The 25,529-nt window shown below is 39.1% G+C and overlaps 2 protein-coding genes across 12 annotated transcripts in view; one reads left to right on the top strand and one right to left on the bottom strand.

The window, feature by feature from the left end:
- HERC4 (HECT and RLD domain containing E3 ubiquitin protein ligase 4) overlaps nt 1-14,310 on the bottom strand; it is a 32,059-nt gene extending 17,749 nt beyond the window's left edge. For 2 of the 5 annotated variants that reach the window (XM_082054741.1, XM_082054745.1), the window contains exons 1-9: nt 14,184-14,310; nt 13,108-13,269; nt 11,564-11,855; nt 8,678-8,837; nt 7,235-7,311; nt 4,622-4,843; nt 3,058-3,149; nt 1,251-1,381; nt 68-228 (exon numbers count right to left, since the gene is read on the bottom strand). In XM_082054741.1, the coding sequence (XP_081910867.1) occupies nt 68-228; nt 1,251-1,381; nt 3,058-3,149; nt 4,622-4,843; nt 7,235-7,311; nt 8,678-8,837; nt 11,564-11,789 (1,069 nt within the window). In that variant the 5' untranslated portion in view covers nt 11,790-11,855; nt 13,108-13,269; nt 14,184-14,310. Of the gene's footprint in view, nt 1-67; nt 229-1,250; nt 1,382-3,057; nt 3,150-4,621; nt 4,844-7,234; nt 7,312-8,677; nt 8,838-11,563; nt 11,856-13,107; nt 13,270-14,117 lie in introns of all 5 variants that reach the window. The other 3 variants (XM_082054743.1, XM_082054742.1, XM_082054744.1) reach the window with 3 other exon arrangements.
- A 3,767-nt stretch (nt 14,311-18,077) lies between these two features.
- MYPN (myopalladin) overlaps nt 18,078-25,529 on the top strand; it is a 66,300-nt gene continuing 58,848 nt past the window's right edge. For 6 of the 7 annotated variants that reach the window (XR_014184174.1, XR_014184175.1, XM_082053869.1 and 3 more), the window contains exon 1: nt 18,078-18,163. Coding sequence is in view for 1 of the 7 variants with exons in the window: in XM_082053872.1 (XP_081909998.1) it covers nt 18,161-18,163 (3 nt within the window). In the remaining 6 variants the exon portion in view is untranslated. The remainder of the gene's footprint in view (nt 18,164-25,529) is intronic. The other variant, XM_082053872.1, reaches the window with a different exon arrangement.

Genomic DNA, 25,529 nt, shown 5'->3' with positions numbered 1-25,529 from the left:
CTCGAGATTTGTAAGACACTATAAAGGAAAAGGAATCCAAGAAGTAAATAAGCCGGGTGTTGCTTACCTGTGGTTACAGGGCACTGAGTACTATAAGGAAGCCAGTTTCCTTTTACTGTGAAGGGACTTTTCCTGTTACTGGTTGTTCCTGTACCTAATTGCCCATTACCTCCAAGTCCAAAAGAATAAATTCTTCCAGATGAAGGAACAAACGCAGTAGTGTGCTGCCTAGGGCAAACAAAATTCAGTAACAAAAACCTAAGCATTGCTTCGTGCAGGCCAGTCTAAGAATTGTGTTAAACAGTATGTTAAAGGTCCCGTAGTATCAAAACCCTGCTTCTCTACTGGCAACACCCTGCCACCGGCAATACTCTGTTTGTACTCCAATAGGCAATATTCCATTTTCATGGAACAGTTCATGGAATGGAGATGACAGGTTCTGACTGAACCACTGCTTAGCCACAGCCTGAGCTTCAGAGCATCTCTCCAGACGTTCAGAAATCTGAGGCTTCTACCAGATTGGCTGTATCTCCTTTCTCCTCCCATTCCCTCAGCTCTATGTGCGCTCTCTCTTACCATGAACCTGGGAAAAACCAGTACTGAATTTATATAGACTATTAGAAGGCAACGGGTCTAATTCAATGTCAACTAAACTGCCAGAAAGATAGGTTTATATTTACTTATTTTTTTTAACCCAAATCACAAAGTGTGCCCATCTCTTAAAAATTATGCTGCCTCCCTCATTTTGTCTTCTTAGAATGCAATTATTTAGACAAGAGCATTTTCATGTGTGCTGGGAATTTTTCCCATTTCTTGAGTGCTATTATAATACAAACAATAAAAACCCATTAGGAATTTAAGCACCATAGAGTGTTACAGGTATTTCACAAAACAAATTACACTTATACTCAGTGATGCTTGTGTATCTCCCCAAACACACTTGTTCTTTAACAGAAAATTATAAAGTGACAGCAATAAACATCACCTTCACACTTCACAGTGATTATTCACACTTTTACTTCAGAAAAATCACAGCCTCTCAAGTGTAACTTCATTTAGTTCTTCTACTGAATGTTTTTAGAATCCCAGTACAGTCTCTAAATATCTTTTGTTAGAGAACATCTTGTCCTCCCTGACCGCAAAGGGCAAGAAAAAAAAACGCCCAACACTTCGTATTACAATATTAATGAAGTTTTATACAAAATAAGTCATTTATAAGATTCACAGTCCTAGCACAGAATAGACCTTACCTGCCACAAGTGATTTGCGTCACAACACTTCCCATAAGTTCAAAAACTTTCCTTGGGTTTATCTCATGGCTGGTAGAGTTATGACCCAGCTGACCGTAGCCTCCAGCTCCAAATGTAAAAACCCCACCTTCCTAAACAGATCAATTATTTGCGTTAAAATGACAGTATATCTCAGAACAAGAAATTGAACAGAAATAGGGTTTAAGAAGTCTCTTTGTCTGATGATTTTGGAATTGTGGGAAAAGGAGAGAAAATATACATGCACAAGAAAACCCCAAGACATGGAAGGGTCACAAGTGAACTGCCGTTACGGAAATGTGCCACAGCCACCAAGTATCACCTTACTTGTGTCAAATCACATTCTTGGAATTTCCACATTACTATACAATAGTCCGTCCACTAACTTGTCATTAACAGATACTAATCCTAATTTTTGCTCTTTTCCAGTTTTCTTGATGAACTACAACAGTATATAAACTCACACTGTTAAAAAAACAGTACACTTTGGCTTTTACATTCCGTATTTCTATTTTAAAGCAATAACTAAATAGGAAGCTGCCCTCAGGCAGATGATGCAGAGTATGACTGAAATAGTCAGCTTAGAAACCAGAAAATTTCAACATTATTGTACGGCAAGTAATTTTTAGAAGTGTTTTCGATTAATTTGATCAAGAAATTAACCAAAAACTTTAATGAAAGCATGTTAAGTTAGAAACATTTTCAGAAGTTATACAACTTACCTAACAACAACTTTGAATCTTTCAGATTTCAACTGTTTTGAAACTGTAAAGCTGTTTCTTTCAATTCTACTCTGCATCACACTGGACCTCTGCTGGAAATCATCATTAAAATGGCAGCATGTACTGAGAAAAACCAACAGCCCCACTCATTGAATTAGGATAACAAAAAGCAGCCAGTTTTCCTGAATTTCAGAAGGACTTGAGCAGTGTTCGCACATACCCAAAGTACTGTCTACAAATGAAGACCCCTCCTTCTGCAAGGCCTATCGTGCAAGGGAAAATGGAGCTATACAAAGGGCTGACATAAATAATTCCTAGAAACACCTATAGTAAATTCAGTATCTTGAGTCCAACAGCTTCAAAGTAAGTTTGGAGTTAACTCCTATGTATCGAAAAGTGAAAAACATTCAGAATCCAAGTTACAGATTCCTGTCTTCTTTACATTCTATATTTCCCTAACCTCATACAATACCTCAATATCAATTTCAAGATTGCAAAGTTGTCGCATTTTTCCAGTCAAAGTGAGAGAATATTTTAAGACAAAAAGCAACTGTTTATGAACAGTCTTTTCCTTTCACTGTAGAAAATTAAGCTTGTATAAACAATAAAAGTATGACCACATTTAGGCAGCTCATATTCTTCAAAACAACTTTTCACTTGTTGCAGTGTAAAAATTCAAACAGATTTTAAACCCCCATATTTTCCAAAAGCAAGTAAACACAGGGGAGGTTTTTTTGTCTTCAGGAACAAAACATTAAAAATAGTTACTTTCAAAATTCTACTGCCTTCTACAGCAATAGAGTTCAACAGATTCAGACACGAAATGGATATTTAGTGATTGCCCAAATCTTAATAGGCCAGAATTATTTTCTGCAGAAAGACTTATTGTATTTGCTACGGTTTGTTCAAATACTTAACCAATCCTCCAATATTTCCTCAATTTCATCCAATAAACTTTGAAGAAAATTTATGTGAAATTTTGTTTATTTCCTATTCAGATAGCATCTTCTCCTGAAAACATTAAAAAAAAAAAAATCAAAGCCTAAACATATTTTTAAATATTGTACCTTGGTAAGGGCAGCTGTATGATCTTCTCCACAGCATATATGAACAACCTTCTGAGTTCTCAGTGACTTTAGCAGTGTAGGAACGTACCTGTCTGAAAGGTTTAATATAGCAGTAGATTGCTTACTTTGAAAACAAAAATCAGAAGAAAATAGTTTTGCTAATTTATTCTAGTTTGGTTCCAATCAAACACGCACTTTAAATCTGTTAGCATAACACAGTCATTGTGACTAAGTTTATGGATCTTTAAGAATTGTTATTAGAGAAAAACACAGAGACTAATATACCAAAATATTTTGCAGTAAATATTCTCATTTTCACTAGCATAGGATGATATGTCAATACATAAATCATGGAATGAGGAACAGTACGTTGGACCTGCCATTGGCCTCGAGAAAAGAAAACAAATGACAGTTGTTTCAGTGCTTCATGTTTTTGAAGTGTTCCTATAGGTTGGGATCGGTTATAGTTCAACATTACTAAGTGTATAATAGAACAGAACACTGAATAATTAGGAGGCACCACTAACTTCTGTCTGTTGCCAGAACAAATCAACTTTGCCATCCAGTTGCACAAACGCATTGTTAAAAAATGTTCATGCTTAAAGTTTGTCAGGTACACCAAGATGCCTGGAAGAGGCCCCATGAAGACATAAAAAAGGGATTTTACCAAGATGTCATTTCATATAAAAAACTGGGGTCATACATATTCCAAAGAATATGCAGAAGCAATTGAAGTTTACCGTGAAAATCTGATTTCTGAAATGTGAAATTTTCTTATTACACAAAAGTGACCAGATTTAAAGCATTTTAACTACAATGTGTTTTACTTTCTTTACATGGTGTTAAGAACAATGAACTAATGAGAAAATTTGAATTGATTAAACTAGCTATAGATTATTCTATACTAAAGTCCGTATTGCAGGCATCTGATAGCATATAGTCCCACTATAGAGCCCTGTGCCCTGATGGCGTGCATGTAATGTAATACAACTAACAAAGAATCAAATTTTTGTCTAATCTAACTATTTGCTTAAAAATATTAATGAGTATCAACACCCTAGAAGAGGAAATTCTGGAAATGGTTAGCTGAAAATCACAAATGACTATCAAAAGTAGCCTGCTAAAGACAGATACCCATATGGCAGTAACAAACCATAAAGATTCCTCAAATGCATCTACTAAGAACAACCAAGTAGTTTACATAATTACTGGTTTTGTCAAGTAGTCTCATCTATCTAAAATTCAGTTCAGACTGTAACTACTGCACAGTATGTTAATTCAATCTCACTCAGAAAGTTTAAGTCACAGAAAAATCTGGAACGGAAAAAGACAACAAGTCAAGCAAACTGGAAGTTCGACATACCAGTGCCAGAATTTTCACTACAGAACAGCTGAGAGAAAAGCCCAAAGTCTTTCTTATGCAATCCTACATGACATCAGAACTCTCCAACAATATTCAACAAGGGTTTGTTCTGTCTGCTCCTTTTCTAGGAACACTGCTGTCTTTAAATTCACAAACCAAGACCTTTCAGCATCAAATTTTACTGGAGCGATGCTTACTTACCATTATCATCATTAAGACCCAGCTGCCCAAATTTGTTGCGTCCCCATCCAAAAATGGCTCCAGAAAGAGTTAGTACAAAACTGTGGGCTCCTCCTGCTGCAATCTGTGCAAAAGGGATTCCCAGCAGAGATTTTATCACGTGTGGTGAGTTTTGTTTTTTAAACTCGTAACCTAAGCCCAGCTGGCCATATTTATTTTGTCCCCAGGAAAACACTTCACTCCCTATTTAAAGGAAAAAAATAAACATGAAATACAATCAATGTAGTTTAATTATATAAAGTTTATGCACTACAAGAAAAGCTAGTAGACCATTGCTCTTCAAATATTTGCGCTTGAAAACGTATAAAAATTACTGCCTTTAGAAGCTAAACATTCTCATGTAATTTGCAGACATTCAACTCAAATATTTAATCAGACTAAAAATACTTAAATTACATTCAAAACCATCAAAACTGCTTTTAACATTCCTGTTTCATTAGTGTTAGAGCAGTTGAGTTTGGCTACTACTAAGCAAGATACTGTTCCATTGGGAGTTCCACTATTGTATATATTTTTATGCAGAGATCTTGTTAAGGTTATATACCAGACATGCAAAAATTTCTAATTTCCAATGACAAGCCTCATTTAAGTTTTTGTATGGTAACATACTTTATTTTCACATACAAATTAAGTCACATATTTTAAATTTTAAAATATTGTACCAATGATATTATCAATGAAGTACAAAGCTTATAATGTCATTTTATGCCTTATAAAGAAAAATATTTTGAATGATCACAAATCAGAGAGCTAATTATGTTAAAATTGCACCCAAACGAAAAACATTCTACTCAACAACCAATGTTTTGCCAACTATCCCAAAAATCAACACCTAATCACAAAGATGTTTTGCTTTTGCCGATGCAATACACATTTCAAACAGTAATGCTACCTATAAGCAGTAATATTTCTTATGTCTCCCTTACCTCCATCCTTCCAATTACAATTTTATCAAGATAAAAGCAATGAAACCTGTCTCCTGGGGTACTCATCTCCCAGATTTATTTAAACAACAAAAAAAATCAAACCAAACCAAACCAGATTAAAAAGCAAACAAACAAAACCAACAGACAACACCCAAACCGCCACTTCTATGCAAAGCAATCTTCTTAACACCAAAGATATCCTACGCTAATCATCTACAATGACATGAACTAACCCATCTGATCAATATCTCATATATAGATCTAAAAATACTACAAAGTCTCCTCCCAAAATGCCCAATTCAAGTAAGTTCATACCATTATCCTCCCTGTGTAGGACTATTTCTAAGGCCATATGTGTGATTTACCTTGTTATAGCACAAATATTTCTGTAAGTTCTCTTACAACTAGAAAACAAACAAAAAAAACCCACCCACAACAACCACCCTACAATGCACATGAAGAATGGAAACATCAAAGCTACATTCCAGGAATTAGCAGTAGGATAGCAATGCTGTACTTCAAGCTTGCAACTATTTAAAACACTGAGTGAACTTTAAATTACAAACTCCTACTATATTCTTGCACCTTTGACCAATAGAACACTTAACAGCACAATTCTGATATTCCACACATTCTGCTGCTGATCTTGACCCAGGCAATGGGATATTCGTAAATCTGCATGCCTGGACTGAAAACAAAGGAATCTCCCCAGGTTACAATGGTAAAGACGCCTGGGAATACATCATGGCACAAAAATGCTCAGTATGAGCCCTTGAAAAGTCATGTACAGAATCAAGACACATGCAGTCAGTATAAACCATCACATTTAAAGAAAAACAAACAAACAAAACAACAAACATTTAGCATACAGTTAAAACCTCCCTCCTCAAACCTATTTAGTTTATATTTTAACCACGCATTGTTAAGAAACACCGTCAAACTTTACAGTCTTTCTGGAGTTTTTGGGCTGAGTTTCTAAGTTTCCTTTAACCCCACACAGCAGCCACTGCTTCCAAATGGAAGTTTTGGCCACAACTCTCCTTTGTCACAAAGAAACAAATAGGCAGCAAATTAAATTCGTAGTAATTTCTGAACAGCTACACCAACCAAATATGACATACTCTTACACGAGTGAGCCCAGCTAAGTGTCTTCCCACATCCCCAGCGAAAATTTGAAGAAAGATGGGTTATAATGTGACGTTACATTTTAACCATAGAAGCACCAACAAAACAGAGGCTTTGCAACAGAAAAGCAGACGAGGAAGTCATGGCCTGAAAGCCTCAGTAACTTGAAGTTACATGTTAAAATAAGACTAATGGCAATGCAGCACGCTAGCAGGATGAAAAAGAGAAATGGAACCAAAAAAAGGAGAGAAATAATTTTTTAAAAGGAAGTGACATGAAAGCATGATAACAAAAAAGAAAAAAAAGGCAGAACACCACAACGTTTGTTTGTAAATTTCTTTTTAAAATTCAAGCTTCCACTAGGAAATTACACTTCCCCTACCAACCTGAAATCCAATCTGTGTTAAGTGGTAGCATGTTTTTTAAAAAAGAAATTCCTTTTTAAAAAAGACAAAATAAATGTTGAAACCTTTAGAATTACCTGGCAAGAAATTACAAAAAACTTCAGAAGAATTTGGCTTACCTTTTGAGAGTGCTAGAGAGTGATAATAACCACAAGCAACTTGAACAATTTGGATGTCTGATAAGCTTTTAATATTTCTATCAGGACAAGAAAACAGAGAAAGAAGTAAGGTACTAGATCACAGTATGAAATATAAAGTCACATGAAAGAGTACTACATAAAAAGTGAAACCTTCTCACTGAAGTATGTATGAAACTAATTTAAGTATCCTAATTTTAATTAGAAGCTATTTAGTAAAGTCTTAAGTGCAAAACTGCTTCTCTTCTACAATTCCAAGGCCAGGTTCTGCCTTATTTTAATAAAGTCAGTAAAAGACCATAATGAAGATTTAGGGAGGTTCACATGCTAGGAAGGACATGTCATATAGCTGAATGGAGGAAATTAATACCAGATGCAAGAAGAACATTATTCTTACTTCCTAGTTTTCAAAAGAAAAAAGATTTTCTATCTAATATTGATTTGAAGAAGATTGTAAAGGCTACATTAGTTTCTCTTAAAATTTGAACACTCAATTTTTCATCTCTACCAACATTAACCTCAATCAAAACTTCAGTTTACAGAGCTATTCTGTATTACACATTACAAAGAAATTGCAAATACACACAAATGTGCATTAAATCTAGTATGCTTTCAACTTTTGATGAGAAAAACAGTTCTAAAAGGCCTGTGGGGTTTTAAATAAGATACAGAATAAATAACTCTTATATTAGTTATTTATTTCTTTCATATTTATACTTGTCACAGATAGCCACAATAAAGTTGTAAATTACTAATATTCCAAGGACTGGTTACTTTTGTGTCTTTTTCCTAAGTAAAAAAGAAAATTAGAAGAGAAAACCTCCAGCTTGCAAACTTACAGACTTACTGCTCCAGTTTACTGATTTCAGTGAACCTGTTCATCACAGCAAAAGCGCAAATTCATCTAGCTGGAATGCTTACAGCTTCTCAAAACAAGCCAGTCAGTCTGGCCAGCATTCATTTGTACAACTAGGTGTATTATTCTAACACAACTAAAAAATTTCAGAGTACAAGCAGAAGTATGACAATCAGACAGCAAACGTACCTTCTTCAAACATACACCCATAACCAGTTTGGAAAGTTTAACATTCTACTTCTCTTGAATGACAATTATCAATCCCCATTTATGTTCTTAAAACACCCATCCTACTTTTCCAACAGAACTTCCATTGAAAAGGAAAAAAACCCAAACCAAATCAAGCAAACCCATAAAACACTTCTCACGTACAATGACTTTTTGAGAAAGGAAACTGTCTACAGCATACAGGTCCTACAGCTAAAATGCACTTTCTAATGTGTGTTTTTAGTTATAACAGCAGAATAGTTTAAACAAAGTGATTTAAGCACATAAAAAGCAAGCAAACAAAAAAAACCCATACACCACACAAAAAGCCCCAAACTTATTATATACTAATTGTTTTTAACCTGGGCACTCTGATGCACTCCTCTGTTCCCGGCAAGCCAAGCTGTCCATCAGTAGCCAGACCCCAAGCATATACCTGACCCTTGTCATTTAATGCAAGAGTGTGGGCTTCTCCACATGATACAGCTACAATATTTTGGGCATCCAGTGCACCAACGTGCTCTAAGAAAGAAAACAAACAACAAAAATATTTAAGCTACTTAAAAGCTAGAGTTGTTCAAGACACTTATACTCACTACTAAGATACCAACTAAAATGACACAAAAGTCTGCCAAAGTCTGCTTTAATTAAAATTATAAGCATGCTATTCCAGGAGAAGTAAGTTAAATTTGACACCCTAACGTAACCAAACAACAACTCTATCTGGAGCGCACAAAAACTGCAGTTTGATCATAATGGTTCCTTCTAATCTTGCCATCTGAAAATGAGTGCAGAAACTCAATTAAGGTCGAACAGATTATTGTCAAATGACTACACGTGTAGGCATTATGTAAGAGCAAAACATTCCACCACAGCAAATTAAATTCACCTATTCATTATCAACAAAAAAGCCTGCGAAACAAGGCAGGGCAAATTAAAGACTAAAGCGACTGATTTTGCAATGAGCTACACAATGTCCTCTTTATAAAGCAAAATACTGTTGAAACAGATCCTAAAGAGTAATTTTTCTAGACATACAGTGCATGCCTCCGCACAGCAAACACTAAAATATCTGTGATTTTTTCCAGTAGTCTTTGTCAATACCTTTAAATATATATTGAAAAACTCAAGGTTTTTGTGCTTATCATTTGTTATCAGGAGACTAATATTTTCATGTTGGCAACAGTAAAGTGGAAAAACATCATCAGGGCCTGTCATTGCGGCTGGAATATTCAACAGTCCCCTTAAATAAGAGCCTGCTCAGACATCATTTCACGTCCTGTTCTCAAACACATCAATTCTATTCCTGCCTAAGAATGGCACATAGCTGAAAAAGCCTGTGTATCATCAATGTAACATGCACTGTAAACACAGCCTTGCATAGCCAAGGTCAAGTCCACAACAGCAGCTAAGACTATCTGCAACATGCCAGCCACTCAGCTGCCAAAATACAGTAATGCTGGCAGCAGACAGAAGTTTATTTTTTTAAACAGCTGGTCTGATTAAAGAGGTTTCTGCCCCAGTTGAGCCCAGTAGGGCCTCCCCAGCTCTGCTGGTCGAAGAGGTTGTGTAAGCGTTTTCAGCTGAGGGAACAGTGTGCACATCAGCCCAGACCATCTTCAACAGCTGCTAAATCAGCCAGGCTGATTTTGCCTAATGTGGATTAAGGAACATCCACACAGTCCCCACAGCAAGCAGAGCTCTGTGGGCACAGCTAAACAGCCCCACTGGGGACACGAAGCAGCAAAGACATGCAGTCAGTGACAAAATTATCTTCAGTTAGCAGAAATAGATTCAAAAGAGAGCATCCACCCATTTGTAAAGACACTGAGCCTCTTAGACTGCGCAAGTAAACTTATTCTAATGCACGAACCTCAAATTAAAATATTCAACAGTATTGTCAGTAACCTCTAGATGAAAAAAAACAGGGACATTACAATCCTCATGAGTGCTGTGTCTCAGCATTAAAAAAAAAAATATAGTAGGTGTTTGTTTATTACATAAGAAAGCTCCCAGAGGGCTGTTTAAAACAAAAAAATAGAAGCAAGATATTTTTCTTGTAACTTTTAGGTTTAAAAGACAATTCAGCATCATCTTCAAAGCAGTAACAAGTTTGACAAGCTAAGTTTCTGCTCATGTTCATGACGCAGGTGTTTGCACAGGATTAAAGCTTATCAGTTTTAATATCCATTTAGTGTTGCCCAATAGAAGTCCAAATTAGTTTTAAAAAGTTACATATCAACTACACTAAAAATCTTTACTTGGCACCAAATCCAAACCTCTGAATAAAGGAGAACTCCTAAAATCCTGCACAGTGCCTTATTTCCATTTGAAATATTTGTACCAATTATTGTGCCAAGTAACTTGTAAAATTGCTATAGCAGTGATTAGAATAAACTCTTACTAAGCCTTTTCAGTTTGCTTACATTCTGCTGTAAGTGCTGCCAGCAGCAGCGTTGTGTGTCACTTGGCAGCACGCAGATGTGACTCAGAGCCGCGGCTCTGAAGGGAGCCCATGTGCACACTCCTCTGCAGTCCCTGCAAGATGTTTACCCACTTCCGCTATAGAACTGCCCCAGTGGGGAGCAGAAACATGCATATCACAGAGATAGGAAGAAAAAAGCCCCAAGAAGTTTTACACTGCATCCTTTAGGCTTTTCCAAATCTTCTTCCTGTATCACTGTAAATGCTGAAAAGTCTTTTATCAAGTTTTGGGTTTAGTTGTTAAAAAAAAATAAAAATTTAAGCATGTCACTTTAATCAGACCCGGTCTACATCACGTTAGAAAACTGAAAACACACAGTATGTTTCTCAACTATGGTATGACGAATATTCATTTCTACCATATTCCAGTAGCCAAACCCATACATATAGTACAATGCTAATTCATGTACTGAGGCAGATCACCTGCCCTTGAGATTAAAAACAGGCACTGAGTCTCCCACGGTCTTAGGTAAAGAGATTCCATGCTGGAAATAAACAGTGGCAGTGTCTGGCCGCATGGCAGGCGAAATTAGGAAGGGACAGCCATGTTTCACAGTTGGTTGTTTCCAACTGCCACGAGATGCAATTCAAGCAAAGGAGTGCTTAGCAACTCCAAAATATGCCCATTCTTGGAAGAACTACTGTGCATACAATTCAGCACATGCACAGACACTGGCAGTCTTGGGTTTGATACAACATAATGAAGCAAAAAAATACATGTGCAACCACATGTACTCTCCACAATTCATTACTTCTAAACTTACCGGGTCTTTTCCTGGCTTTTTCATGCCCTAGTTGTCCTAGATCATTGCATCCACATGTATAAACAGTCCCATCATCCAGGACAAAAACAGTGTGTCTCAGTCCACATCCTACATCTCTGATCCTTTTATTTAAGAAAAAGTCACTTTTTCTGGGTTCTAAAACAATCTCTTCATCAATTCCACCCAATCCAAGCTGTCCAAAAGATGCATTTCCCCAGCACAACATGTTTATGCTTCTCTTGATCACAGATATCTTCCAACTTCACTTTTCTAGAATATCCCTTCTGTGTAGCTGTTTAAAAAAAAAAAAAAAAGTACAGTTTTCAGTATTATCCCTACTGTTTATGTTGTTTTCTATATAGCATGTAATCCATAAATTCACTTTCTATATAGCAATATATTGAAACATTCAATGATTTTTAAGAGTGTGACTTACTTTCTTGGACAGTATTTACACTAACCCTGCAGTAAAAAGCTTTCCTTCCCTTTTCAGATACAACTTTTAAGATGTGCACGTCCTCGGTTTTATAAAATTTTGTTTCGAAAATTTAAAATATCGTTACTTCTAAAACTCCTCTAATCCCTGATCCAGAACTATACAAATGGCAGTCACAATCAATTCTAGCCAGTGGAAATGACCTCAAGCATGTTTGAAGGAAGGAGTACAGGCTAGTTTCTTTACATAAGGAGCTGTGTTACTCCAAAACATTGTTGTATGGCCTCAAGATCATCCCTGAAATCAGCACTTGACTCATAGCTTGGAAAAAACTGGTCAAGCTCTGATCAATCCAGTTACGCAACAGAAAGACTAACATGATGACGTGTCAGTCATTACGTCTAAACAACTATGAGTCAACTGAACTTAAAATTTAAGCTGAAACTCAAGTCCCCAGTCTTGCACTGCCCTCAAAGGCTACAGCTCCACAGTTAACCTGCAGAAACAAAGAGCTGCTACACAAACTCCTCCATGCAAACCTCCATCCCTAATGTCTGAATTGCAGTTACCGGTATATGTGCTAACAGACTCTGTACCTATTTGGAAAGGCTACAAAGCTACACTTCTCTTTCATTTTCAGTATTGCAGATGATAAAGAATCTATGCCAGGGTTTTCACTATTACTTACACTACACTTTCATGCCAGTAAGTTCCCCCACATTTTCAGACTAATTTAAAAACCAATGCAATATAGTGTAAAACTACTATAAATTTTCATCTGTGACCATTACTTGGAAGACACTGTGAATATCAGAATGTAGAATACAATGCACTACAAATGTGTTCAGTCTTACATTCTGCAGGGTCATAACACATATAAACCACCTAAATATAAAACTGCTCAAGGAAGCAAGCCATCAGTTAGCATCTAAGCATTACATAAAACCAAGGAAGGGCAGAATTCTTGCCAGCACAACAGGACGAACTATTTTTCTCTGCAGAAATCAAAATGCAGTAAACAAGATGCTTATTTTTGTGAATTCATAAAAAAAAACAACAACAAACCCAAAACGGCCAAAGAGCTTAACATATATTGCATTCTGTTTACCTATCTCAGGAGATGATGCATGATCAAATATTTCCCTAGCTATCACTAGCTATATCCTACCACATTCAGAAAGGGACATCAAAACGAAGACATCTTCAGTTACGACATAGCTACGCAACAGCAAATTTCACACATCTGTGGCAGTGACTGCAATGCTTCAACCTGCAACACAAGAAGTTAGAAAAGATGTGTGATTATAGCACTTTGAGATTTCTGTAGTGAAGATTCATCTCCAGTGGGGCAAAAAGAAAAAAGTTCTCCTTTCTATTAAAAGAGCTGTTTATTTCCATAGAAGGCGGGTGTTTTGTTTTTCTAAGAGTCAGTAGCCAAAGTTGTTTTGTACTTTGATCTCAAATCACAGCAGTACTTTATCCCTGCGTGTAGTCACGAAAGCCAATTCAGGTGGTCAGGGATGGAAATCACCGTGTGTGACGTCAAAAGCAGCTCAGTGCCGACACGCAGCACGGAAGGCGAGGGACACCCCCCAGCTCCTGTGCCGGCCGAGCGCGAGCGGCGGTGCTGCGGGCGCGGTCTGGACGTTTCCCGTAGGCTGTACTGCCGCTCTCCAAGCGCCCCCGCGGGCCGTTTCCCGGGCCGGGAGCGGACACCGCCCGCCTCCGCCGAGCCGCTGCCACACGCACTCAGCCTGCGGCGTGGCCTTCCCGGTTCCGCTCCTCGGGGCGCTGCCGCCGCGCTGGGGTCCGCAGAAGCGGCCCCGGTGGAGGAGCGCGGCCTCCGCCCGTTCCGAGGGGCGGCGCCGGGCGCCGAGGTCCCATCGACGCGCCCTGCAGCTGCGAAGCGCCGTCGCCTCTAACAGTCCCAACCGCTCCGGCCCACCCGCCGCCCCGCGCGCTGCCGCTCTTCCCGCCCCGCTCCCACCTTCCCGTCCCACCGGCCCCGCAGGCCGAGCGCGGCCCCGTCCACTCTCCCGTCCGCCCCGCGGGGCCGAAGGGCGGCGGCACCCGGGTCCGCAGAAGTCCAGCGGCATGCCATGGCCCGGCGGAACTCACCGGCGGCGGCAAGGCGCTCCGCTGCTCCCCGCTCCCCAGCCCGGCCCGCCCGCCGCAGGCGCTCACCGGCCACCAGCAGGGCGTGAGCTTCCCCACCGCGGAGCGCTGACAGGGCCCGGACCCGCTCCTGCGCAGGCGCGAACCCAGCGGGCGGGGCCGGAGCGCGGCCGCTCCACCGCCCTCCGCGGCCGCGTGGTCGGAGGCGGTGACGCAACGGCGGCGCAGCGTGACGTTGCTCTGGCGTCACGAGGCTCGGCACTGCCCGCCGGGGCGGGGCCGGTGTAACGGCCGAGCCGGAGCGGGGCGCTGCCTCGGGAGGGACGGCCGGAGTCACCGCGGGGCTTCGGTTCCCGCTGCTGGGCAGTGAACAGGCCGGGCGAGAAACTGCCGACAGTGAAATGTAGGAGTGAGGGTGGAGTGAGACGCGGTGCAGCGATGCCGCCGTCCTCCCGGTGCGCCCACAGCGCGGCACCGAGCAGAGTGGAGCTGCACCGTGCCCCTAGCTCAGGTGGTCGCTCCGGGACGGTGACCGCAGCTGGACATGTCCTCGGCTGAGGAACAAGGCAGCACACAAAAATCCAGCAGTTTCGGAACGTGCCATCGTTGTGTTCCATCACTCGGGCTGTGCTTGCTGAGCAAAGGTCTCTGTGACGGTGTTCCCTGCAGAGCGGCTGAGACACTTGGCCTTATCCGTGATGTACGGAGATCTGCAGAAGCCTTTTTTTTTCACCAAACACACATCTCTAGCAGAGCAGCTGAAGAGGAGTTTACAAACTAGACACCTCTTTTACCTTTTTTTTCTTTAGGATTTTGCTTAGTGCTGGGTGGAAAAGGCATAGCGATTCATTTAAGTGGACTGGGTTGGGAATCAAAGTGTGGTTTCCTTATTTAGCAGCCTCTCTGTAGTAGTTCTGGGATCATGTAGGTCAGGATGTAAAATAGGCCAGGACCAGGCATTCTTCCCAGCAAGTGATTGTGCAAACCATGGGTAGGAAAGGTGCTGTGTTTGGTGGCGTTTTGCCCCTTAATGGAAAGCATTTAAAAACACCAACACATGGGATATCTTGGTCTAGCCATTAAACACTCCTTTGTGTATCTAAATAGGTAAGATTCTACAGGACTTGTCAGGATTTGTGGTTGTCAGTTTATTAGTAAAGATCCAAAGCAGAAATACTAATTCATACATAGAGACAATGAGATGGCCGCATCGCTGACACAGGCTGAATGATGCAGCAGTTTTCAGGGTAGCAAATGCCCAGGTTTGTTATTTAAAGGAGAGATGTGAGTGATTTGCCTGTTTCCATTCTGTATGTACGAATGGAAGGTTAGCAGTAGAAAACATTTGTTACCTTCTAAATTTCCTTTTCCCTTTCTTTATGAGACCACCAGAGTAGTAACTGTGAATAATTACACTGTGTAGTAGATTTTAAATGTTGTCATTCATTGTGCAATGTGTCCTCTGACCAGCATGTGGGGATATGTCCATGTACTTGAAGGGAACATTATATACGCAGTACAATGTTTACATAGAAAAGTATTGTAGTATAACTGGCCTAATGAATTAAATAATACATAAAGCATAAAACAATATACAATTTTGCACAAATATCAACTTCCTTCTGTAATAAACATAGCTATTTTATTTAAAATAATTATTTTAGTCCTAAAATCGGATTACTGTAAGTTAAAGAATTCAAACGTGTCTTCAAATAAAGTATAAGCCATATTTTTATTCCACTTACTACTATCTTGGCAAATTTTCTTTTCTGTGCCAGAGAGGCCGTATCCTGCCTGTCTTAATGCCCTGAGCAAGCCCCTGCATGGGACAGGAGATACACAGGCAGGGGAAAAGGGAATACCTGCCCTGATGCCATGTCACTGCCCTGACTCCCTGCCGCTCAGTACAACCAGTTCTGCACCCACTGGCATTAAATGCCCCAAAATGTGGTTCTGTGCGGTGGTCAGACAACCAGAGGTGAGCATGCCTGCACCTCTAAATTCCCCATGTTCATTCCTGTACTTGCAAAACCTCCCAGTACTTTGCAGTGATGCAAAACCCAGTGGAAACAAGAAATGTAAATTTGGTTAACTTCAGGGAAGGGATTTATTCCTTCTAAGTGCCTTAGGTTTCCTATTAAAATTGCACGGTCTTCTTATTGATGGTCATAACAAGCCAGAAACTATTTTCAGTTGCCCTGTCATTATTTAAAATAGCAATGCTTGTCTACTGCCTGGTGATTGCTGTCAGAACAACTGTGCTTTTTAAATTGTATTCCCGTTAATCACCCATTCAAATAATACAAAATTTAAAAAAACTCTCATATATAGTGTTTACTAACATATACTTCATGTTTTTATTAGTGGAAAACATCTTTCAGTTAATATAGATGTTTTTGAAGGCTCCTGTGTTATGGCACAAAAGAGCTAATAACAGAGATGGACTCTGCTCTCTGCCTCCATTTTCTCCTGGCAACAGTCAGTACATACTTCATAAACATCAATTCCTCATTTCAGTCCCCTTTGTTTTATACTCCGATGTGTCACAGACTAAAGAACATAGAAATGGGTGTCCAGAACAGCTGATAACATGATGTCAGAGATGTCAGCATTTTGCTGTGAGAAATTACCTTTGTGTGAAGCCTTTGTGTAGAATATTCTTGATTAAGACAAAGAAAAGGCTCTAGAGTGCAAATAGCCTTACAAACAAGGTATGCTTAGACCCTTTAATGCCATGTCAGTTTTACATTTTATCCTTATATTCTTCACAGTATCGATATTTGGATGTTAGTAAATTAATGCAAGTGCCTACGTAGACAGACGGACGTAACTCACATATTACACACTGAGTACATGTTTTATATGTTCTGCTTTATAGCTGAGCATGCTTTAGTTCTGGGTCTGCCCACCATGCTCACTGTAATGATCTGGTTAGCTCAAATGTGAAGGTGCTTACCAGTATGGCCTATTATTTATTAACTGAAGGTGATACGGTGAAAAAAAGGAACAGTTTTTGACCTGTTTGTGAAGGTAAATCACTATATAAATACAAAATTGACAATATTGCAAGTTCTGTGCTTAACTTAAGGCACCTAATTAAGGGAGCTGCTTAAGAATAAGCTACCTTCAAATCAGATAAACAAAACCAGAAACATGCAACACCCCGTTCTCCACATTCTCCTAGGCTACGAAATATAGATGGAATAGCTAAACCAATGCCATTCAAAGGGTGACAGATGTAAAGAAAATGGAAAAGCAGTGAGGACAAGGATTAATCCTGGAGAGGAAGACTACAATGAACAAAACAAGCTGACCTTTGCATGAGGTATGAAGCTCTTGTGCTCACAAACTCCTGTGCGTATCTGATATCCCCAAACCCACACAAATTGTGGCTGGTGCTCAGAGTGACTCCCCCATGCCCTGGCAGTGTGGCAGAGAACACACAAGTGCGCAGGCACTGGCAGGTTGGGGCTGAAGATGCTGAACATTTCTGAGCATCCCACACAGAGAGCTGGGAGCACAGCCCCTTCCCGCATCTGGCACGCTCTCTTCCCATTGCAGCGACATTTTGCACTATTACATGAATTGTTCTGTTATAAATAGATCAGCAGGCCAGGTGCTATCAACACCAGGAAATTCGCATGTAATCTTTTGAGTTTTTTGGCTTAAGTGTTGGATGCTGAGACACCGGTTCCCATGTCATTAAACTGGACTTTTGGTCAGGCTGAAACTGATCTTTGATTTTTAAGGTGCAACCCTACAGGAATACAAGATAAATAACTGAGCCAGTTCTGCCTTGCAGAGACCAATTTGAGAACACGCTGAACCTCAGCTTATAAAATAGCAGCTCCAAGTGGTGCCACATGCTGCTGATTCTGACATGACACTGTGTCTTTGCATAGGAGGATGATGAAGCACCCTAAAATTAGCCGTCTTACTATTTCGTAAAGAGCAGGCAGAAAGGTAGCAGCCTGCGCTGAAGAAAACAAAGAGGCAGAGAAGAGGACCAGAACGGGGGCTCACATACAGGCTGGTCACAACACTTCATGGTGAGCACTCTTGTCTTCTTTGCAAATATCCATGTTGGACTGCTTAGTGTCATTTCTTATCCCAAGCATGGGGTGACTTGATCATGTAGGAAGGAAGGTGCTCGTGTGAACAGAGGTGCGGTGGAGGGATCTGTCCTCTCAAGGGGCTTGGGAGACAGCGGAGGGGAAAACTATCTGGGAAAATGACACGGAGCTGGCATGTAATTCACAGAATTTAGTTTGTTGTTCCTGGAATAGAACTGGGCATGGAAGAAAAAAATTGTGCTGGTATGGAAACCAGAAATACCATGATAAAGCCCCCCACTGTTGAGCCCAACCATTTTTTTTGCCTGATATTCAGCTCTCTCTTGACCCCACTTCTTGGGTGATAAAGTCCTTGGCTTTACAAGCAGTAAGATCTGAGAGAAAAAAACTTGCAGGCAGTAGGAAGATAGGCATGGATGTGTCTGGGTGTGGGAACAGAAACAGCGAAAGAAAAGGTTCTAGACCAGAATAAGGCTTGCAGATGAGGAGAAAAAATAAACTGTAAGGAAACATTTGAATATCAGGAGGCACCAAAGGCCTGACATGAAATGGATGTTAGGGCTGATTGCTAGGAGAGAGGACGGCACAACACGCGTCTCTAGGAAGCAGAGGACGTTGCCATCAGCTCGGTGTAAGCCTGTGGCCCTATGCCTAAAACAATTGTCAGGACATGCTGTTTGCTCTGTTCCTGTGCTAGGACTCTGAAGAACAGCTGGGAAGAAAATAACTCCAAGGTATAAACTGTGACCAGTATGTTCAAACTACATCCAGTTGTTTCTGCTATTAGTTATCACTCAAAAATAAGGGACTATTTTGCAACAAAGATATTTGTTTAGTAAAGATGACCGGACAGTTCTCTGCAGCTTCTGTGATTTAATTCAGAATAAGACTCATGATTTCACATCTATTACTGAAACTCAGAGGGGCATGATACTGTGAGATCTATTTTCGTGCAGCTAGCAACTGATAGATATTTGGTATAGCATGGACTGAAATGTGGCGTCAAAGTGGTAATGAATCTGTGCCATTTGTATCAACTACAGTACAGAACATCTCTGTTCAAAAAGTGGATTAAGTAGTCACAGTGGATTAAGACTCTTGGAGAGATGGAAAATCAGATTTCTCTTGCAGAGGTTGTTAAAGAGCCCCATAGAAATTAGATGTGAGCAGTCAGAATGGAGTCCTTGGAGAACTCTAACTCTGAATTTCATATGACATAAGTCTCAACCTAAGCATTAGAATAAAACATTAAAAAATATATATATTTTGGAGACAGAAGGAAAGTGAGCTGTATGAGATGAGCAATCAAATACTCAGAACTGTGTGAAAAATTGAATCACTGCTGCTACGTATATATAATTCATATGCAGAGAACCTCTTGACTCTTTATGTTCCCAGAGATCTCCTAGTCCTTACTAAGCTCCCATTTAGGAAAGAAAAATTGTCACAAACTTGTAATCTCTTGTTTATGTTTACTGACAATGGAGTTGTGCAAAACACTGACAATCTTGTTGATTTTTTAATATGAATGATTTAGAGGCTCTTATTCTCTCCTGATAAAATCTTGGGACAACGTTTTTTGAGATAATGTTTGTTTGGTCTACCAGCATACAAAAAACTGTTTCAACTTGAAACTTCAAGCTTGTAAAGGGGAGGCCAAAGCAACTATATATCATTTGAGAGCAGAAACAGTAGAGCAGCCACTTGTGCCAAACCTCCATTGCATTTAGCTGGCCTTTATTTCTTGGATGGGAAGGGAGGTAGCAGTGATTCATCACCTATCTCTGATTGATGAAGGCTTTCTTGTCATTATATCAACAAGCCACTAGGACATCACTAAATATCAATCATCACTGGTCCCAATCAGAAATGATCATTTGAGGGTTACTTTCATAAAAGAAGAATACAGGGCTATTTCCAGCTTCTGGGTAAGGTTCTGGACCAGCAAAATTACTCTTAAACATACATAGGCATAGATTTGAGAGTAGTCCTAGGGCTTGGACGCCTGGAGATTCAAGAGAGATTGTTCCCAAGACTGTCTGAGAGAAAGGCACAGCATTTCCACAGCATGCAATTGAGACACAGCAGCCTCCACTCACCCCATGACCCACTGGAGACATCCAAAACCAGACAGATTACCAGCAGGAAAGTCAACTGGAAACTCCACTTTCATCAGAAAACACTTGCACAACATTTTGTAGCCAGTAGACTTGAAAAATATATTCTGCCCAATGTGATAAAACTTTTGCAAATATATTAATAATAGAAACAACACATTAAAAATTATTGTATGCTTATAAGATTGTAACAAACTCAGCCAGGCAAACTGGCTCTTTAACAGTCAGTGCAAATATTACAAATTAAATTCCTTTGAGTATAATCAATTATTTCTTTTAATAAAACAAATGAAAATAATGCTTACTTGGCCTTGTGGCCAAGGGGTTGCTTTGTAATAAACAGCATTAGAGTTAAAAATCACTTTTCCAGAGAGGCAAATGATGTGAACTTTATAATTTTTCCTGACCTCTTGTTCAAGTTTGAGCCTCTAAATAGCTCATCACCATTATAAACCTGTTTGTGTTATCTTCTGAGTTTATAATAACCATAAGCATTAAAACAGTCTGTTCATAACTGTAATAATCCATACTGGCTTCCCTGCACAATTATAATAGACACAAACCTAGAAGCATCTTGTTTATAACCACTACAAATATATTTTGTAGTTATATCAGCAATGATCTCTAAAGAATCTAGTATTTGGGATTACAGTCTCTACACATTTACAAGTCAAATTTATGAAAATTGTTATCTTTTGGCTAAGATTTAGTTTAGAATAGTTAACAGCAATACATACAATCGTGAAATCTTCACTTTAAAAGTTTCTACACGATTAGTTTTACAGCTAATTTTGACCGTATACGGAACTCTCTATTTGCCCACGTCAAAAAAACAGATAACTCTTAGTATATTAATTTCCTGATGTTTTCTAACAAAACCACAGCAAGTTAAAAGAAATATCATTTGACAAGTAGCATTAAAATGTGTTGGCGTTTTTCTGTTTGTTTTCTAATATAATTTAAATTTACATATTTTGAAGTGGGATATAAAAGCTCAAGAATTACCAAATAAATGTATGTTTATAGCTATATTTCAGGAAACTTCAAGTTTTTAAAATATTTGAGAAGCTGAAGATTCAAATGCCATACTTGCCTCTGCTATAATTTCTTTGGACATATAGTGATCAACATAAAAAGAATAAAAAGGGAAACCCGTTATACTGATTGTCACGTATTTTCTGATGTAAACATTTGGCTACATCAAATCCTGCATCTAAGGATCTAGACCAGAGAGACTTTCACATCTCTGCAGAACAGCCAAAGGTTTTCTCTTGTACCACAGAAATAGAGAGCAAGTATTTCAGGATTAGGAACCATACAGTACATCAAGAGTTTCCTTAGTAAGTTTTCCAAAACCAGGAAAGAAAACAATACTGCTTGGAGCACAGTTACCCCTCCTTAATAGTTTCAATAATACAATCAAAAGGAGCCCACGGGAGCACACAGAAAGTAGCTATATCTGCAAGTTGGAGACTGTTATTAGAGGCCTCATTCTTGGGAATCAAATTATTCATCGCTTCTTGGATTTTAAACTTTATTATCTTGATTAGAAGCTGGGAAAACTCTGTAAGTTCCTACCCCTGAGTTCTTTCTCTTGGCCCTCTCTGGCCAATAAGTCAAAGCTGTCATTTTCCCTGCTTCCCTTTCCTCTAGGTCAAACCCTCAGACAGGTAAATTGCTTCTCAATGGAACTAATACCAATTTAAACTAGTTGAGTCTTGATGGGTTTATATCATGGCTCCAAACCTCACAACTGAGGATGCCAAGTATGAAAAAATACATGTTTGTACTCCTTTCATGCAGTGCAGTCAGCAAACTGAAATGCATTCCAGGCAAACTCTGTCCATCCCAGCATGATACCAGCAGTTCTGGCTCTCAATTCCTGCTCCTCTCCCCACTTCAACTCCTCTCTTCACTCATACACCTTCAAACCTCTTCAACAGCTCAATACACAGGAAACCAGATCTGCGCTATACAGGAGGAACAGTTTTCATATATGATACCCATGGGTTATAAACATTATGGCTGAGACTTTCTAAAGTATATCACTTCAAAATATGTATCTTGATTTTCAAAAAATGGTGAGTAATGGTTTAGATGGCTGCCTCTAGTCACTCAAATGTCAAAAACTTGGCCAATATCAAGTTATACAAATACCTAAATGAGAATATGCAACTGGATCTACACAAGTAATCCCTTAGCTTTTCAACAAGTAGTAAGAAAATTAATAGTATATCTTTATAACTATTTAATGAAAACACAGGCTTGGTCTTCATATTCTGCCTATCAATTTCCAAACTAGTAAATATTTCTTTATAAAACAGATATTTTCACGATTTACTATTTTATCCTGATTTAACACTAAGCATATACTTTAAGAGCATTATGTCTAAAATATAGTTCAAATATCAAGTTTCCACAGGCTTACACCACCAGTTAAGCATGCCAAAAAGGTTTTGTTGTGATTTCAAAGGCATTTACTAATCAGATTAACTGAAAAACTCTTACCATATTATTTGCAGCTTCTTCCTAATTGTCACAGTTTGGAGTCTTCCAATATTCTTCCTTTTCTAAAGCAGAAAGAAGTGAGACATTTAAAAAAGCATTTTGAAAGGCACCCTAGGCAGAAGGAAATCTTTCTCTGTGTTATGGAAATCTTTATAGCATTTTTCAGTTGTACCATTTCTACTGCAACAAAGTGATATACAGTATATTTTTACCTATTGATTAATTTTGAAAAGCAAATAGATGTAACATTGGATGAAACTGATGAAGACAGTACAAGAGATTGTGTTTCTGTATGGATGGCTTTCATCACTGTGCTTATAACAGACTTTTTGGAAAAGTCTGACTCCTGACAGAACAATCACTGATTTCATTTCAAACAGCATCAGGCCCCGTAAAATTATCAGTACATTTCATCTAAATAATTAACAAGACTGAAAAATTCTGTAGTAACACTCAGGCAATCCTCACATGAGTGCTACCCTGTTGGCAAAGCCTGTTTTGGGCTGGGTGAAAAAGAAAAAGGCACTGAAAGAATATTTCAACATTATTATTTGTGCCTTCTACAGAAAAGAGCTCCCATTTTTTTCATCCTTCTGATATGTCTCCACTTCTAAAATTAGAATCTGAGTTAGAATCACACAATACCTGGCAGGGTCATGCTAAGACATGCACTGCATCACGACATGAATAGAAAATATCCAACTCATATTGTCTTACACAAGGTTTGCAAATCACTATTGAACTAGCTTTACCAGAAACATCCAGAAAATTGCTGTTAACACTTTTCTTACCAAAAGAATAATGCTCTTAAGATAATTCATTAAAGTCTATGATACAAAAGAGAAATAGGACTTGCCACTGCTGTTCAAATTACTGGACCTTTAAATGTAATACCTCAAGCAGCAACTAGTCACTGATGCTTCAAGAAAAGACATCATTGCTATAGTCCAAAGCTGCCAGTGTGAAACTGATGTCCCCTTTCCTGTGAGTCACACTGCTAACGTTCAGCATGGTGCAGGTTTTTTTCTTTCTTGGACTGCAGGAGGCTCAGTCTGACTCCCTGTGTGTGGCCACTCAGGTGGCTCCCAGTCCTCTGGTCCTGCCTCCCTCCTCTTTCTGCTTCCAGCCTAACGGAACATCAGCAGCACTCGGTTATATGCTTTTTGTTCTAAGGCAGTATTCCTGCTCAGAATAAAATTTTGAGGTTTGTCCAGCTGTTTTCATCACTAGCTTCTGTGATAAGTATCTAACTAATTAGGATGCCCTGTAATATATGTCCCAAAGCTTACTGCCAACTTGCAGCTGTCAGCACTATTTCCAGCACTAACCTCTAAAGCCAAAATAAACTTTTGTACATGTGTAATTGTGAGCTTGAGGTAGCTTGGAGAATTTCTTATTCTAAACTAATTAAGCAAATATGCTATATGCTCAGTACATGATAGTGACATATATGTACTATGGACTTAACTGTAACCTTGAAATCACTGTAACTACGGCAAATCTTTATCCCAGAGAAGTGCTCATCTGCCTCAGTTACTCTGGGATAGTAAGCCAAGCCCTGCTTCTTCTCTGAGCAGGATGAGTTCTTCAGATCTTCAGGTACCTTTTCTTTTTTATGTTCTAAGGCTCTAAAACTCCCCAATGCTGTACTCTAGATGGCTTCTTCCAGCTCCAGCTGAATTCACAGGTTTACTGTCACGCTGGACAACATGTGGGGTATTAAGGGATGCCTTCAGATGAACCCAAAAGACAGTGTAGACTCATATAATTTTGGGCAGTCCACACAGATGTCTAATAATTGTTCTCTACCAAATAATCTGTAACCCATCTCATTTCTCAATTAATGGTTCAGCACATGCCATTGATAGGATTGTATTTATTTCATCCTAATATCTATAAAATCAAGAAGTTTCCATTTATGATAAATCCTGAAGATTTACAATTACAGTCTGATAATCCTACTGTGGAATAACAGCCAACCAGGCATGTAAAAAGTTCCATTTTAAGACTCACACCTTCCGCTTGTACATGTACTTTGGACTTTGACAGACAAGACCTGGAGAGAATTAGTGCTTACGTAATTTATTCTAGGACACTACGCCTTGTCCTGGAGGGGCAGATGTTGCCTTCTGCTGGCCAGCAAACACAAAAGGACATGAAGCTGAAGGTCATGATATCCTGAAGTATTTTTTTAATGCTCAGCAATCAAAAGCCTCAATTCACCATATTCTAAAAAAAGCAGGCAGAGGAACACCAGTATTTTCATGGACTCAATGCTATTATTTGCGAACTAGTGAATCTGACATTCTCTGGTGTTGCTCTATCAAGACAACTGCTCTGCAAGACCTGGCACGTTTACTGTGTATGCTCTAACTTCTTGTGGTTCCTGGAAGTTTTGTCCTTGTACCACCTGCTGTTACAGTGGTCAGTCTGTTTACCACAGTAAAGGCTCATAACTTTTGTCATTTCTCAGTGCTGTTCTTTCTGCATGACCCTTAGCTCATCTGTTGCACAGATTATTCAATGATTTTGCAATTCTAGCATCTTATATAAAACTCTCTCTTAAAGTGGAAAGTTTTTGCATATTTGTTCAGATCAGATTGAATAGTCACTTCAGATTGCTTAATTTTTGCATATCATGGACAAGCAGCAGTTCACAGCTCAGCAAGACTCCATGCACATTTTCTAATGCATTTCAGCAGAAGTCCACATAGATT

Source organism: Streptopelia decaocto (genome assembly GCF_964273445.1).
Source record: "Streptopelia decaocto genome assembly, chromosome: 5".
In the NCBI taxonomy this organism is placed as follows: domain Eukaryota; kingdom Metazoa; phylum Chordata; class Aves; order Columbiformes; family Columbidae; genus Streptopelia; species Streptopelia decaocto.
This window is presented reverse-complemented; position numbering and strand designations above follow the sequence as displayed.